We start from the raw sequence: 13,476 nt of genomic DNA, 5'->3' as shown, positions 1-13,476 counted from the left end.
CCTGCTCTGGATCACATATAAACATTGCTCAAGGGTATAAAGCGAACGCCAACTATCCAGAAGATGTGAAAACCCTATAAAATGCAACACTGTAATCACTAATGCAGATACCATTTTTTTATAGAAACGGTGACACAAATAGAGATGCTTGGTTTGTGTAAAGGTTTTACTAAGATCAAATTAAAGATACTTTGGTATGTAATGTATGGGCACAAACACATTGCTCCAAAAGCTGGAAACACATTGGGCACTCGATTAATGCATTTCTCCAGCCCATGGCAAAGCATGAAACCATAGACTACACATGCTGTCAGATTTCTCCCACTACTGCAAAGTCTGTCTTTAAAATGCCTTTTAAATTAATATCAAATGCTCCTTTCTGACAGAAGACTGGGAGCAAGTTTGTGTTTAGTTAACATTCAGAGCACTGTATAAACACTTTAAATTAGGAGTGGGGCAGCTTTTCTGCAATAAAATGTCATTTGCTCTGACTGAGGCTAAATTCACTCAACAGCACAATTAGAGACATGCTCATGTTCCTACAAATCACTGTATTTAATTTCCATTAACACTGAAGGTACCAAAGAAAAAAGTGCTTTCTCAATTATATTACATTTGTGTCCGTGACAGAGCACAGCAGAATTATCAAATTTCGAAAACCAAAGTCAACATTATTCTAAAAAACATTTTATTGCAGGACCATTCAATAATGACACATTAAGTTGACTTTTCTCAAAGTGTATGTACAATAAATAATACATTAAATAAATAAATAGCCACTTTTGTGTGGTGTTTTCTTAGAACGATGCACACGGGAGAGACGTGTATATTTACTTTACAGTTAGTTTAAAATTAGGTAGAAAAACTTAAAAATGCCTTTACAGGAACACCTTAATGACCCGCATCACCTTTTCCAAACATGGCAGTCAGATTTGCTTTATACTACCTAAGGGAATTTGCACTTAAAGTACATGCATGCTCTTTTATTCGGTCTGGAGCTTTAACATGGTAATTTCTCAGTCTACACATACTATTGCTGGTATAGTGGGGTGGAATTACAGTCCTCGATACATGTTGTGTACCTTTCCATTGTGTCACTCTGCACTATCTCAAAACTGACAATTTAACGATTTTACCAGTTTCCTAAGAAATCCCAGCGCGCTGTAGGAAATGACAGATTTGAAATCCTGCAGGGGGCTTACATTATACATTTTTTGACATGCTGGTGATTTTTTTTCCTATCTCAGAAAATGACTGAAGAAAGGGTTGATTCTTAGCAATACTAATGCATTACACTGCTGAACCAGTCAGAGACATTTCATGGTCTCTAATGTAAATCTATACAAGCCCAATTACAACCTGAGAAACCTGCAAGCAAAACTCCCAGCATGGGCAGTGTAATTATACATGGAAAGCAATTAGTTCTAATAGATGCAAAAAGCCACTTCCAGACCCTATAGGGTGGAATTAAAATGTATTATTATTATTATTATTATTATTATTATTATTATTATTATTATTATATCCCACAACTTCCAAGTAAGACATTTGTAGAAAATGCATTAAACATAAAAACTGAAATGGCTTGGTTGGATAAGTGTCCACTCCCCTTGTAATAGCAATCCTAAATTAGCTCAGGTGTAAGCAATCACCTTCAGACTCACACACCAAGTTAAGTGCTCTCCACCTGTGTAACAATGTAGTGATTTACATGCTTCCAGGACAAATTCAGCAGTTCCTGTAAGTTCCTGCTGCATTTTAAAGCAAACACCAAGGAGCTTTAAAAATAACTCAGAGGCACAGATCAGGGGATGGGTATAAAAAAGACCAATGGCAATTTTAAAAGAGAGTTACATGATTTGATTGGCAAACTTTGCATGGGACAAAGATATCCCAAGCACACCAGAAATCTGGCCTGTATGGTACTTGAGACATCCCACCTTGAATCTCATTTGAAGTATGCAAAAAGAAAAACATTTTAAAGAAGAATGGTCAAATGTTTTGTATATATATTTCAAAATCAATTTTATCATAGAAGTGGAGTATGGTGTGTAGATAAGTGGAAACAATAATCATTTAAATCATGAAACTCTAGGGAAGAAGTTAAAGGGGGTATAGACTTTCATTACACACTTTGTGTATATATATATATATATATATATATATATATATATATATTTATAATAAAAATCTAGCATTGAGGAACCTTTTTTTTTAAGCAATTCTTTATACTTTTAAATCCTGCTTCCTTGTGAAACAAAATGTATGTGATAATTGTACAGTAAGACAGTATAAAACATATTTCTCACCATTCCTGCTCTCCTTGCAATGACTGTGTGAAACTGTCCATCGGAGACCTTTTTCATCGCCATTAGTTTATAGGTCCCGCTTCCTAAGTTAAAGGAGAATCTCATTCTTCCCTCAAAAATCTCCAGAGCCAGGAACTCCGACTTGTCTCCAGTCTGATTGTCATGGTTGTACATCAAAAGAGCATTGCTCTGAATAGTAGCAAACTTGATGTAGATGTAGTTATTATTGGGATCCAGACTGGGAAACTCCATGTAGGACAACTCCTCAAAGCCATAGCTATTCAGCTCACAGTGCTTTCCAAAGACACCTGAGAAAAGAAAATGGAAGAGGACTTATTTACTGACAATAATGTAGCCCTACAGAGCTTTGTAGATTTTCTATTACAGGAAATCTTAAACACGTTAAGGTAAATACACGTATATACTGCATGTTCAATAACTGTCAACACAATTTAAAAAATATAAATACTCTAACAGCTTTGTTAGCATTATTGTTCAATACAGCAAACAAAGAAATCTATCTATCTCCCACAGGTGAAGGAATAATCATTATACTTAATGTGTTGCAGTAAAAACCTTTATGGTTGTATTTACAAATACTAAGTAAGGTTCATAAATGGTGATTTAAACGGTCTTATTTAATCACAATCTTGTGAGTCTCTAAGGGAACTGGGACTAGGAACTTATTTTCATGTTACAGAAGCTCAGTTCAGTTAATTATATTAAATGATCTATTCAAGGGGATGAAGAATGAAGCGGATTATGAGCACAGCTTCGGGACAAAATGTACACAGATATCACAAACTAAAATACAATAAGACCAAGAGACAATGCCAACGAATACAACCAAAACAGGACAAGACAAATCACAGCTCCATTAATTTAAACACTGAAATGACCACTTCTAGGAGAAACTCAGACCAGGTCTTGTAAGTAGTACTTCTGTTGACCTCAGACGTTCCAATTTAAGCCAGAACTCCAGATAAATTTGACATATTGCATTTTATATGGGCAGTCCAATTTGTTAGGTTTCATTTATCACTTACCAAATGGACAATGACAGTAATATCCATCCACACCATTCTGACAGGATCCCCCATTAAAACAAGGATTACATTCACAGTAATTGATGGCAGACTCACAAGTTTTTCCTAGGTTCACAAAACAACACAAATTAAAATGAAAGATATGGGATGAAGTGACAAAACAAAATCATATCACACACAAGCAGAACTGGATTTGTCTAAATTTTAAAAAGGTATTGATATCATGAAATACTATACATTAAATCAGGCACAAGGTCTATATGGTGGGTGCATTTAGACCAGGTTTTAGTGATTCCCACAGCCTTTAAATGAAGCCCTTCTGAAAGGATGTATAGCAATAAAAATAGAGTAACTATTGTTCCTTGTGAGCTGATGTAATTTACTAAAAACTATTCTGTCTAATACTGAAGGCAAACATTGCTGTCAAGACAATGTGACGGGTAAGATTTGTTCTATAATGGTAGCATAGGTCAAAGGTCAAAAAAGTTAAATAAGAGGATGAAAACAAATCATGTCAATGGGAAAAAAAAACATTCAATAAACGCAGACAGTACAGTATGGAAACGTGTGTATATATATATATATATATATATATATATATATATAAAAAGACAATATACAGAATACACAGTGCAGATGTACGATGTTCCAATGCTAGGTTTATTTTTACAACGTGCAGGCTCTGATTTCTTCAATTTAAAACAAATAACTTAATGAAAGGACATTCCTTCACCATAACCAGGGAAGCAAAACAGGAAATGAAGGGTTCATAGGAAGGGCATACAAACTACTGTAAGTCAAAAGGTATATTTCTTTAAGAAAATACATTCTTCTCCAAACATAGCTAGAAAGGCTCATGGTCATCGGTAATGGTCATACTGCTCAAATATAGTGATGACTAAAGTGTACAATGCTGATGTAATATATCTTCATAGCTCTATCCTGAAATATTATTAGGCTGTCTCCAGGACATGAAGGAAACAGCTGACCAAATAAAATCAATCCAGTAGTTTAATACATCAAAATCTATCTTCGCAGTCTAGGCAGAGGGAATATTACAAACTGAAATTGGCACATATTGTGTGTTTATAAATGTCCTATTTCTTGCTTTTAATATTCATACATTTTTAAAAACACGTGTAGTGTGCATTAGTCTACTTAATTTCAGGTTGATTATTTGGTCACTTTTTTTTCAAATTAGCATACCTGAAAATTAAGTGTGAGACTGTAAACTAGCATCATCTCTTAAAACAAATTAATAAACATGGCAAACTGGTATGATACCCTCCTTTAATCCTAAAAACTCTGGATGGCAACAGTTCTGCATTCACTTGCTGGTGATTTTTCTGTTTTTGGATTTTAGGTGCAAAGCATGTAAGTATTTCTGGAAAAAACATCTGTCGTTTGGCTGCATGATAGATCTCTGTAAGTTTCATTAAATAAAACAATACCTGTAAATCCAGATTTGCAGAGACAGTTGAAACCTCCTGGGAAATTCTGGCAAAGTGCCCCATTCTTGCAAGGGTTTGATAGGCACTCATTGACATCCCTCTCACAAGCCATTCCTGTGAATCCCTCTGGACAGCTGCAGGAAAACCCCCCAACCAGGTTGTGGCAGGTTCCACCGTTGTGGCAGGGAGACGGAAGGCACTCATCAATGTCAGTCTCACACAGGCTTCCGGCATATCCTGGCATGCAGTTACAGACGTAGGGCTGGAGAGGTTCGTTTGAAACGAGGATGACAGGGATGCTCTCCTCAGCCTTCATTTTGGGACTCACACTGAGGTGCTTCTTGCAGCTTCCTCTATTCTGACATGGGCTGTGTGTGCAGGGGTCATGGTCCACCGAGTCGATGCGCACTCCACTCTGCCTGTGAAGGATGTCTTTTATACTTTCAAAAAACGTGGCTACTCCACTGGGGTTGACATACAGATTTTGGCCTCGCTTTACAGCAGCCATTAGGAAGGTCTTGTTATTTTGTTCAAAAGCCCCATAGAGCTGCACAGCAGTTCCCAGGCCAGCGAGCTGAGAGTTCGCTATGCGTAGGAAACTAAGATAGTTATTGGTGAAAAAGTCTCTAACATTTTGCACATTTAGACGGATTAAAATGCTGTTATCAACAGTGATGTTGTTAAATCCCACAAAGAAAACACGGATGTTGCTGTTGACAGCTCCGTGCACCCCATCACTGCTGCGAACTGTAAACTCAAAAGTCCCATCTGTAGACCTCGGATTGGAATTCAAATCGCATGTACCTGCAGTGATGCTGAAAAGATTTGGGACTGCTGACGTGAGAGAACAGCGGAAACTGTCCTGCACATCTGGGTCTTGTGGTTTCACGCTACCCAAACTTCCACCAGGAAACTGGTTACCAAAATAGTGGACAAAGATCTCCACTGTTCTAGCTTCTGACGGGTTGTCATTCTGGTCATTGACCTTGACGTGGACTGTTTCCGTGGAGGACATCTGTGGGACGCCCGAGTCCTTTGTCACCACTGACAGGTAGAAATCACTGATCTGCTCTCTGTCAATCTCTCTGCTCGTGCTCAGCACTCCTGCAGGACTAAGGCTGAAATAGCTTGTGGCAGATCCAGTGCTTTGTAAACTATATGTAAACGGTCCCTGGTTTGGAGGTAGATCGGGATCTGTAGAGCTAAGTTTCATTACAATGGTTCCTGCACGCTGATTCTCTGTCACCTCTCCTCTTGTCATGATCAGTGTGGGGCCATTGTCATTGATATCCTCTAATGTAACGATCAGGCTCGCACTCCCAGTAGCAGAAGGAGAACCGGAATCAACTGCCAGGACAGTCAGATTGTAAACAGGTGTGGACTCTCTATCAAGCTCTGCAGCTACTGAAACCTGACCTGTCTGGGGATTAATTGCAAAAGCATTTTTCTCATTATCAGAGCCCATGAAATAGGAGAACCTGCTCCAGCTGGGTACGGAGTCTGAATCCTCTGCACTCACAAAGGTAACAAGACTTCCAGGGGGGATGCCCTCACTGATCTGCACGTTGTATGATTCCGAAGTGAAGACAGGAGGATCATTAGCATCCAGAATAGTGATATTAACAAAAACTTCATCGATATCTGCCCCCTTTATGCTTCCGGCATTTTTTGCAAGAACTTTCAAATAGATTTTTTCTTCTTTTTCGCGGTCAAGAGGCCCAGACACATAAATCTGTCCAGACTTTTTATTGATGCTGAAGCCCTTCTTTCTGCTTCTGCCAAATATAAGGTAAAGGACTTCTCCATCCACTCCAAGATCTCGGTCACTTGCAAATACTTCTCCTACTATCGTCCCTCTCGGAGCAGCCTCAGACACCTCAAAATAGTACTGCTTGGAGACGAACCGGGGAACATATTCATTTGCGCCCTTTAACTGGATATTGACATTAGCAAAGCTGCAGCGCTCCTCGTCTGGAACGTTGAAAGCCTTCACTGTTAAATGATAAACCTGTTTTGATTCATAGTCCAGGAAACCCTGGGTAGTAATAATGCCTGTATTTGGATCAATCACGAACAAGTCACTATCGGAAGACTGAATGACATACGCCATTACGGAATTTGGTCCAGAATCTTTGTCGGTTGCGTTCATGCGGACAACAGTGGTGCCACTGGGGACGTTTTCTTGCACAACTGGGAAATATTCATCAGCATCAAAGACAGGGGCATTATCGTTTACGTCAGTCACATGAATCGTTATAGTAACATAGCCAGTCTTTGCAATCCAGCCCCCGTCTGTGGCGGTTACTTTGAGTTCGAGATTTTGTTGTTCTTCGTAGTCCAGAGGCTTTGCTAAGCTTAAGGCACCTGACTTACTATTTATCGTGAAAAGGCCTACTTCGTTGCCTGAAGATATATTGTATGTAATGAGCCCATTCATTTCTTTGTCCTTATCTCGAGCTGAAACTGTCCTGATAACTGTGCCCACAGTAAGGCTCTCTGGGATGGACATACTGATGTGGGTTTGGGAGAACTCTGGCGTGTGGTGATTCTCCTCTGTCACTGCAACACGGAGTCTAGCGTGCGACGAGAGTGGAGGGTTTCCTTTGTCTTTTGCAGTGACTTCAATCATGAAAATCTTATTCACATCGGCCGTGAGCAAAGAGGCTACAGTCACCCATCCATTTTGTCTTTCCAGACGGAACTTATTGGAACTATTGCCACCTGATATTAAGTACTCAACTTCCGAATTAAGGCCAAAGTCTTTCTTATCAGTGGCGACAACTCTAATGAGTTTTGTACCGACCTTAACACTCTTTGTGACAGGTGTGAAATAATCGGTTGCTTCAAACTGAGGTGGATTATCATTGCTGTCCACTATATTTACGATGACGGTTGTTTCGCTCATCAGAGGTCTAGCCCCCCTGTCTGAAGCAGTTACAATGAAACTGTGTCGGTTGATGTTCACGTTGCTCACTCCTGATGAATTCTGATATTTTAACCGCTGCTTGATGAAAATCTCTCCAGTGCTAGAATTGATCCTAAAGAATTCAGACTGCGACCGGATGAAATAAAAGATCTTTCCATTGATGCCTTCGTCCGGGTCTGTTGCTGAGACTTGAGTTACGAGTGATCCGATGTCTGTGAGCTCGGGGTATTCTAGGTAGTAGGATGGGCGACTGAAACGAGGAGCGTTATCATTGATGTCTGACACAAATATAGTGACATCGGTGCTGACTGTCCAGCTGTAATCGCGAGCAGAGACTTTGACAATATATCTTTCCATGTCTTCTCTATTCAGTGGCCTACTAATGGTTATGTCACCGGTGTTGGGATTGATAGAGAAGGGAAGACTTGTGTCGCTGATTGAGTATCGGCTTATGGCATTTGCCCCAGCATCCTCATCAGACGTTGTGACATGGGTCACAGTGTAACCTATAGGGGCGTTTTCAGGTACCGTGGCGCTGAAAATCTTTGAAAACCTTGGTGCATTATCATTTACATCCAGCACATTGATAAAAACCTTTACAGCAGTGCTTTTAGGAGGAGAACCCCTGTCGGTGGCTTTAACATTTAACACATACTGAGCCTCCTTCTCCCTATCCAGTGGCCTTGTGCTTCGGATTTCTCCAGTCGCTCTGTTGATACTGAAGCTATTCTCTTTGTTTCCATCGATAATTGCATATTCCAATTGCCCATTCTGGACACTGTCTTCATCAACTGCTGAAACAATAAGCACTCTCTGTGGAGACAAGTTTTCTAAGATATCAGCCTTGAAGGATTCCTTTTCAAAAGTTGGATAGTTGTCATTGACATCCATTATGTTTATTTCTACTTTTTCGTAGGATGAAAAGGGAGGAAAGCCTTGATCTCTGGCTTCAATCCAAAGCACATACTTTGGTATGTTTTCAAAATCCAGAGCCTGTTTGATGGAGAGCTCTCCTGTCTGCTGGTCAACATGAAATGCATCGTCAAGATTTCCGCTGGCAATGTAGTACGACAAGGGTCCCCTTCTGGTAGACGATCCAGAGATTGTAGTAACTAAAGTATGAACTCCCTGGTTTTCAGGAAATTTGAAAACAGTCTGTCCTGGCTTGATGACTGGAAAATCTTCCCCTGTCACAAATCTCACGGTCACAGTTGTTGTGTCTGTTTTGGGGTTTGCCCCACCGTCTTTCACCCGGACAGTGAAGGTAACTTCAGAGCCCCCGGCGAGCATCTCATTTGCCGTGATGGCACCTCGCACGGGATCAATCTTAAACTTCTCGGAGTTCCTGCCCACCAGCGAATAGTGAAGCTGGGCGTTCGATCCTGAATCCTCATCTGTCACTGTGACCGCAAACACAAGGGAACCTAGCAACAGCAACAAAAACACAAAAAGATGGAGTTACAGGATGCTACAAATATCTCTTGATGTATATGGCTCATTTTGAAGTAGAAAAATATATTTATCACAGATTATGTATTAAATGCACCTGATGTGAAAATACTCATTGGAGCAATAACACATTAAACGATAATAGATATAAAAGTATATTGTAGTTCTTCAAAATATGAAGTCATGAAGTACCATGAATTAAATTACTGCACATTGAAATTGAAACTAAATCAATTAGTTCCATTCAATTTCCTCAAGTTATCCCCATTTCTTCACGTTTATAGTACAGAAGCAAGGTTTGGATCATTTTCAAGCACATTGTGTGCACCGAACTAAGTACATACATTCCTGAAATAATATATTTTCATTATCCTAGTGAATGCCAGTGTTTATCGTTTTGTATGGTCTGGTGGACTAAATGCATGGTACCTACAAGTTACTTTAAAGAATGCATTAGCTTATATATATATATATATATATATATATATATATGCTTTATATGTTTTCCAAGGCGATGGCATTTTCTCATGCAATACCATAACTGTGCTATGTTGCCGACTGACTAAGACTGACCTGCAGAAGTAGACGCTGGGACGTGAGTGACATAGGGATGGTGATGGAATCGTGGAGGGTTGTCGTTAACGTCTGCTATCACAACAGAAACCGTGGCAGAGCTTGACATGGCGAGGGGATGCCCACCATCAGAGGCCACAACTACCAGCTGATAATTGCTCTTGATCTCCCTGTCCAGCAGGGTGCTCGTGATGATCTGTCCAGTAGCTGGGTTGATGGAAAATTGACCATTTCCTCCAGTCAGGCTGTAGCTGTCATGAAAATAGTAATACAAAAAGTTAAAATGTGATTAAAACAAATACCGTATAGTATAAATCTAAAACAAGATGTAAAAATGCAGTGGTTTCAGTAAATTGCTCTTATTGTTCATAAATGATTGGCTACACACCAGTGCAAACAGTATCATATAGAGGGCACTACTGGGACCACTTTGCACAAGTCTGGTATCTTAATTCATGTGTAAAATAAACAGAACTAAAGACAGTACCCTCTTAAGTGCCACTTAAGGCAGTCACAATAAATCATAACATTTCACAAAATGCTGAAACCATCAAAGGAAACCCTGCTCTTTGCACTCTTTTTAGTCAATCATTTTCTTCCTGGTGGCTTCTAACCTGGAACAAATACTCAGCACTTATCTAGAAATTGTTCTCTGTATATATATATATATATATACATACATATATTTATATATAAAAAAAACCCTAACAACTTCTCGACAAAGAAGTCATACATTTTAGTTTTCAACAAGTGGCAGAGTATTGTGTTTCACTTTATTTGCACCATGTTCAAATACAATCCAGCTGGTCTGTCAGCATATTCATATTTGAATTTTTCTTCATACTCCGTCTAAAGAATTCCTTAAAACTGAATGACAATTTAGTTAACAAAGTGTGAATTAAAGCATTTTATGTCACTGACTTTTAGTTTCTATGAATATCCAACCTTATATTGTTAAAAAAAGGGGGAAAACAGCTGAGAAGGATTACTTAATAAAACTAATAACTAATTGAGACTAGTGTTGTATTCCATTAAGCACAAGTCAACTCTTGATGGGCACTTCTTGTTCTGTCACAGCCACTTAACATCCTCATTACTACATTTGCTAAATGAGTGTTTTCTCTATCCTAAAGCCAGGGATGTCCCAGTGGGGGGACGCAAATTAAAGAATAAAAGGCTAAATCTGAGTCACGCTCCGACAACGTAGAAGCAGTATCCGCTCTGCACACAGCGGGCAGTATAGACTTACCTGACCACTGCGTTCATGCCTGCGTCGGCGTCGGAGGAGTTGACGAGCAGGACATCGGTTCCTGTCGGTGCATCTTCAGGGACAGTGGTGTGGAATGCGAGTGACGCGAAGACTGGGATGTTGTCATTGATGTCGTCTACTTGAATGGTTACGATGCCGGTACCGGTGAGAGCTGGAGATCCTGAGGGAGAGGGAGAGGGAGAGAGAGATTAATACCTATGTCAAACTGATAGTAGACTATTTAGCCTGTGTTGTGTTTTCTTGTCAGTAACCTATACATCAGAATGTTTCTGTAAAGTCTTTTGACCCTGCTTCATAAAGGCAGACTTTTGATTCTTTAACACAACGGAGAGTTACACCACAAGCTGAATACATTTTAGAGTATTTTAAGTTCTTTTCTGAAGCCTCCTAGCACAAGCAAAGCAGTTCTGACTGAAAAAACAAACCATATTTTCTGCCCCAAGTTGTAACAAGAGTGACACCCACATTACATTTAATAAAATCCACTAGGTTGTTGTTAAATGGATGTCAGATATAAGTATCTACACCAGTTATCTTATGCATAAAATGACACTTTAACTTCAACTGGACTATTGCATTGCCTTATAATACAGTCCCTGTATTATAAAGCACACACCGATAACATTAAACACATATCATTATATTCTGTAGAGTACTAACAGAAGAAGAAAAAATCCTGGCAAGAAACAATTTCACATTTTTCTTCTCGAGTCAAGCATGATCGTTAAGAAAAATGTAAGACAGGGATCACCCAAGGGACACTTTCAATGCATCGTTTTGCTCTAAACGTACACTGGCTGTTTAAGCACATAGTAATTAACACCATGTGCCTTTTCATTCCAAGGACCTTGATTTTATTTATTTTTTTGCATGGCCACAAAATTAACCCTTTGAGGTTCAGCCCTTACATACAAGTGGGTCCTGGGAATTGTACGCACTTAAGGAATGAGCTAAAGAAAATAAAAACCTGAACCAAAGAATCAAGGCCAATTCTTTAGACCATGACAGACATTTTCTTAGGGGGGAAACATCTCTATGTTTTTGTTCTATCTTTATTCCAGAGATCACTTTAAAAAAGAAGACAGTTTAACTGTAGTAGACTGTGCAGCAAACTTCTTAAATTCCAGTAACCTAACATATTTCTGCTTCATAATCAATCTTAAACCTATGGAATATCAATAAATATTCCCAAAATCAACCTTAGAATTTCATTGTAGTACTTTGTACAGATGGATACATTCAAATTGACAACTCCTAAGATTAACTCAACTGAGTTTCTCTCCCCCCCCTTTCACACAAGCTTTCTATGTTGCACCTTTTTGATGAAGCACAGGCCTGGCCTCTTTTCTTCTCAGTCGAGCATTGTCCTTGAAAATGTATAATTGGCAAGGTAGAGATTTCATACAACTGCAAATAATTAGAACTTGTTTCTCGTTGGATCATTACACTGTCCTTGCACCTTGGTCCAAATGAAAGCAAGGAAACAAATCTAAAATGAGGAATTCACATACGGATATACTTTCCAGCATTTTTTCACTTTGTGTACAGGCACACCCCGCTAACTGTCGCCCCTCTCTATGTTGTTCACAAGTTACATTGTTGATTTATTAGTGCCAGTGCTTTACTGACCATCGCCATACACCGATTGTACCGACTGAAGACCATAGACATATACAAGAACTAATAACAAGAACTGCTTCTGAAAGTGCTGTGCCAAACATTTACCAGGTGCAAAGGTCTCAAACCCAGTTCCTCCAGTGTTCCAACTGGAGCTCTCAATTATATAATTAACCTATTCATTTTTTCCAAATACAACATTGTTTAACATTTAAACATTTAAAAGATGGGTTGCTTCAAATGCATTACCTGCAGCTTGTAGATAAGTGATTCATTCACCCAGTTAATCAGCTAATCAAACCGATTAAGTTACTGGAAACTTGAACAAAAGCCTTAAGTCACCGTGGCCCTCGTGTGAGTGCACTGTTTTTGTGTTGTAACACTGAAGGCAAACTTTGTTAGACTGGGAATGTGACTCCTGCCTCATGAGGCCCATACTTACAGCCCTGCCACAGGAGCTGTTTATTTTGACCTTACTGTACTAGTAGTGTATTTGGCTGGACTTCAGGACCCAGGTTTGGATCCTTCTTAGAACGCAGAGCAGTGTCCTCAGTACAGGGTTCAGCAGTTGTACCATTGCAACGTGCCACATAATCCTATTAATTTTATGACCATCCATGACACATATTTAAACGGGTTACCATAAGCAATGGATGAGTCATAATAAGAAGGAAGTTTCCATCTGATACACCTGAGCTGTAATGGAACAAATAATTCTGTAAATGTAAATCTCCTGTAAAGATCATCTGTAGGTCAGCACCTCTGATGAGTTGCGCTAGTACAGCAATATATTATGCTTGTATATTTGTAGTTGAAAGTGTTGACATGGCTCATC

The 13,476-nt window shown here is 39.2% G+C and overlaps 1 protein-coding gene across 1 annotated transcript in view; it reads right to left on the bottom strand.

The window, feature by feature from the left end:
• The window catches only part of fat4 (FAT atypical cadherin 4), an 89,483-nt gene that overhangs the window by 8,046 nt on the left and 67,961 nt on the right, over positions 1–13,476 (bottom strand). The window contains exons 7-11 of the mRNA XM_066719847.1: positions 11,004–11,184; positions 9,755–10,005; positions 4,807–9,156; positions 3,356–3,460; positions 2,310–2,617 (exon numbers count right to left, since the gene is read on the bottom strand). Of these exons, the coding sequence (XP_066575944.1) occupies positions 2,310–2,617; positions 3,356–3,460; positions 4,807–9,156; positions 9,755–10,005; positions 11,004–11,184 (5,195 nt within the window). The remainder of the gene's footprint in view (positions 1–2,309; positions 2,618–3,355; positions 3,461–4,806; positions 9,157–9,754; positions 10,006–11,003; positions 11,185–13,476) is intronic.

The sequence above is a fragment of the Amia ocellicauda genome, chromosome 13 (genome assembly GCF_036373705.1).
Source record: "Amia ocellicauda isolate fAmiCal2 chromosome 13, fAmiCal2.hap1, whole genome shotgun sequence".
Lineage (NCBI taxonomy): Eukaryota > Metazoa > Chordata > Actinopteri > Amiiformes > Amiidae > Amia > Amia ocellicauda.
This window is presented reverse-complemented; position numbering and strand designations above follow the sequence as displayed.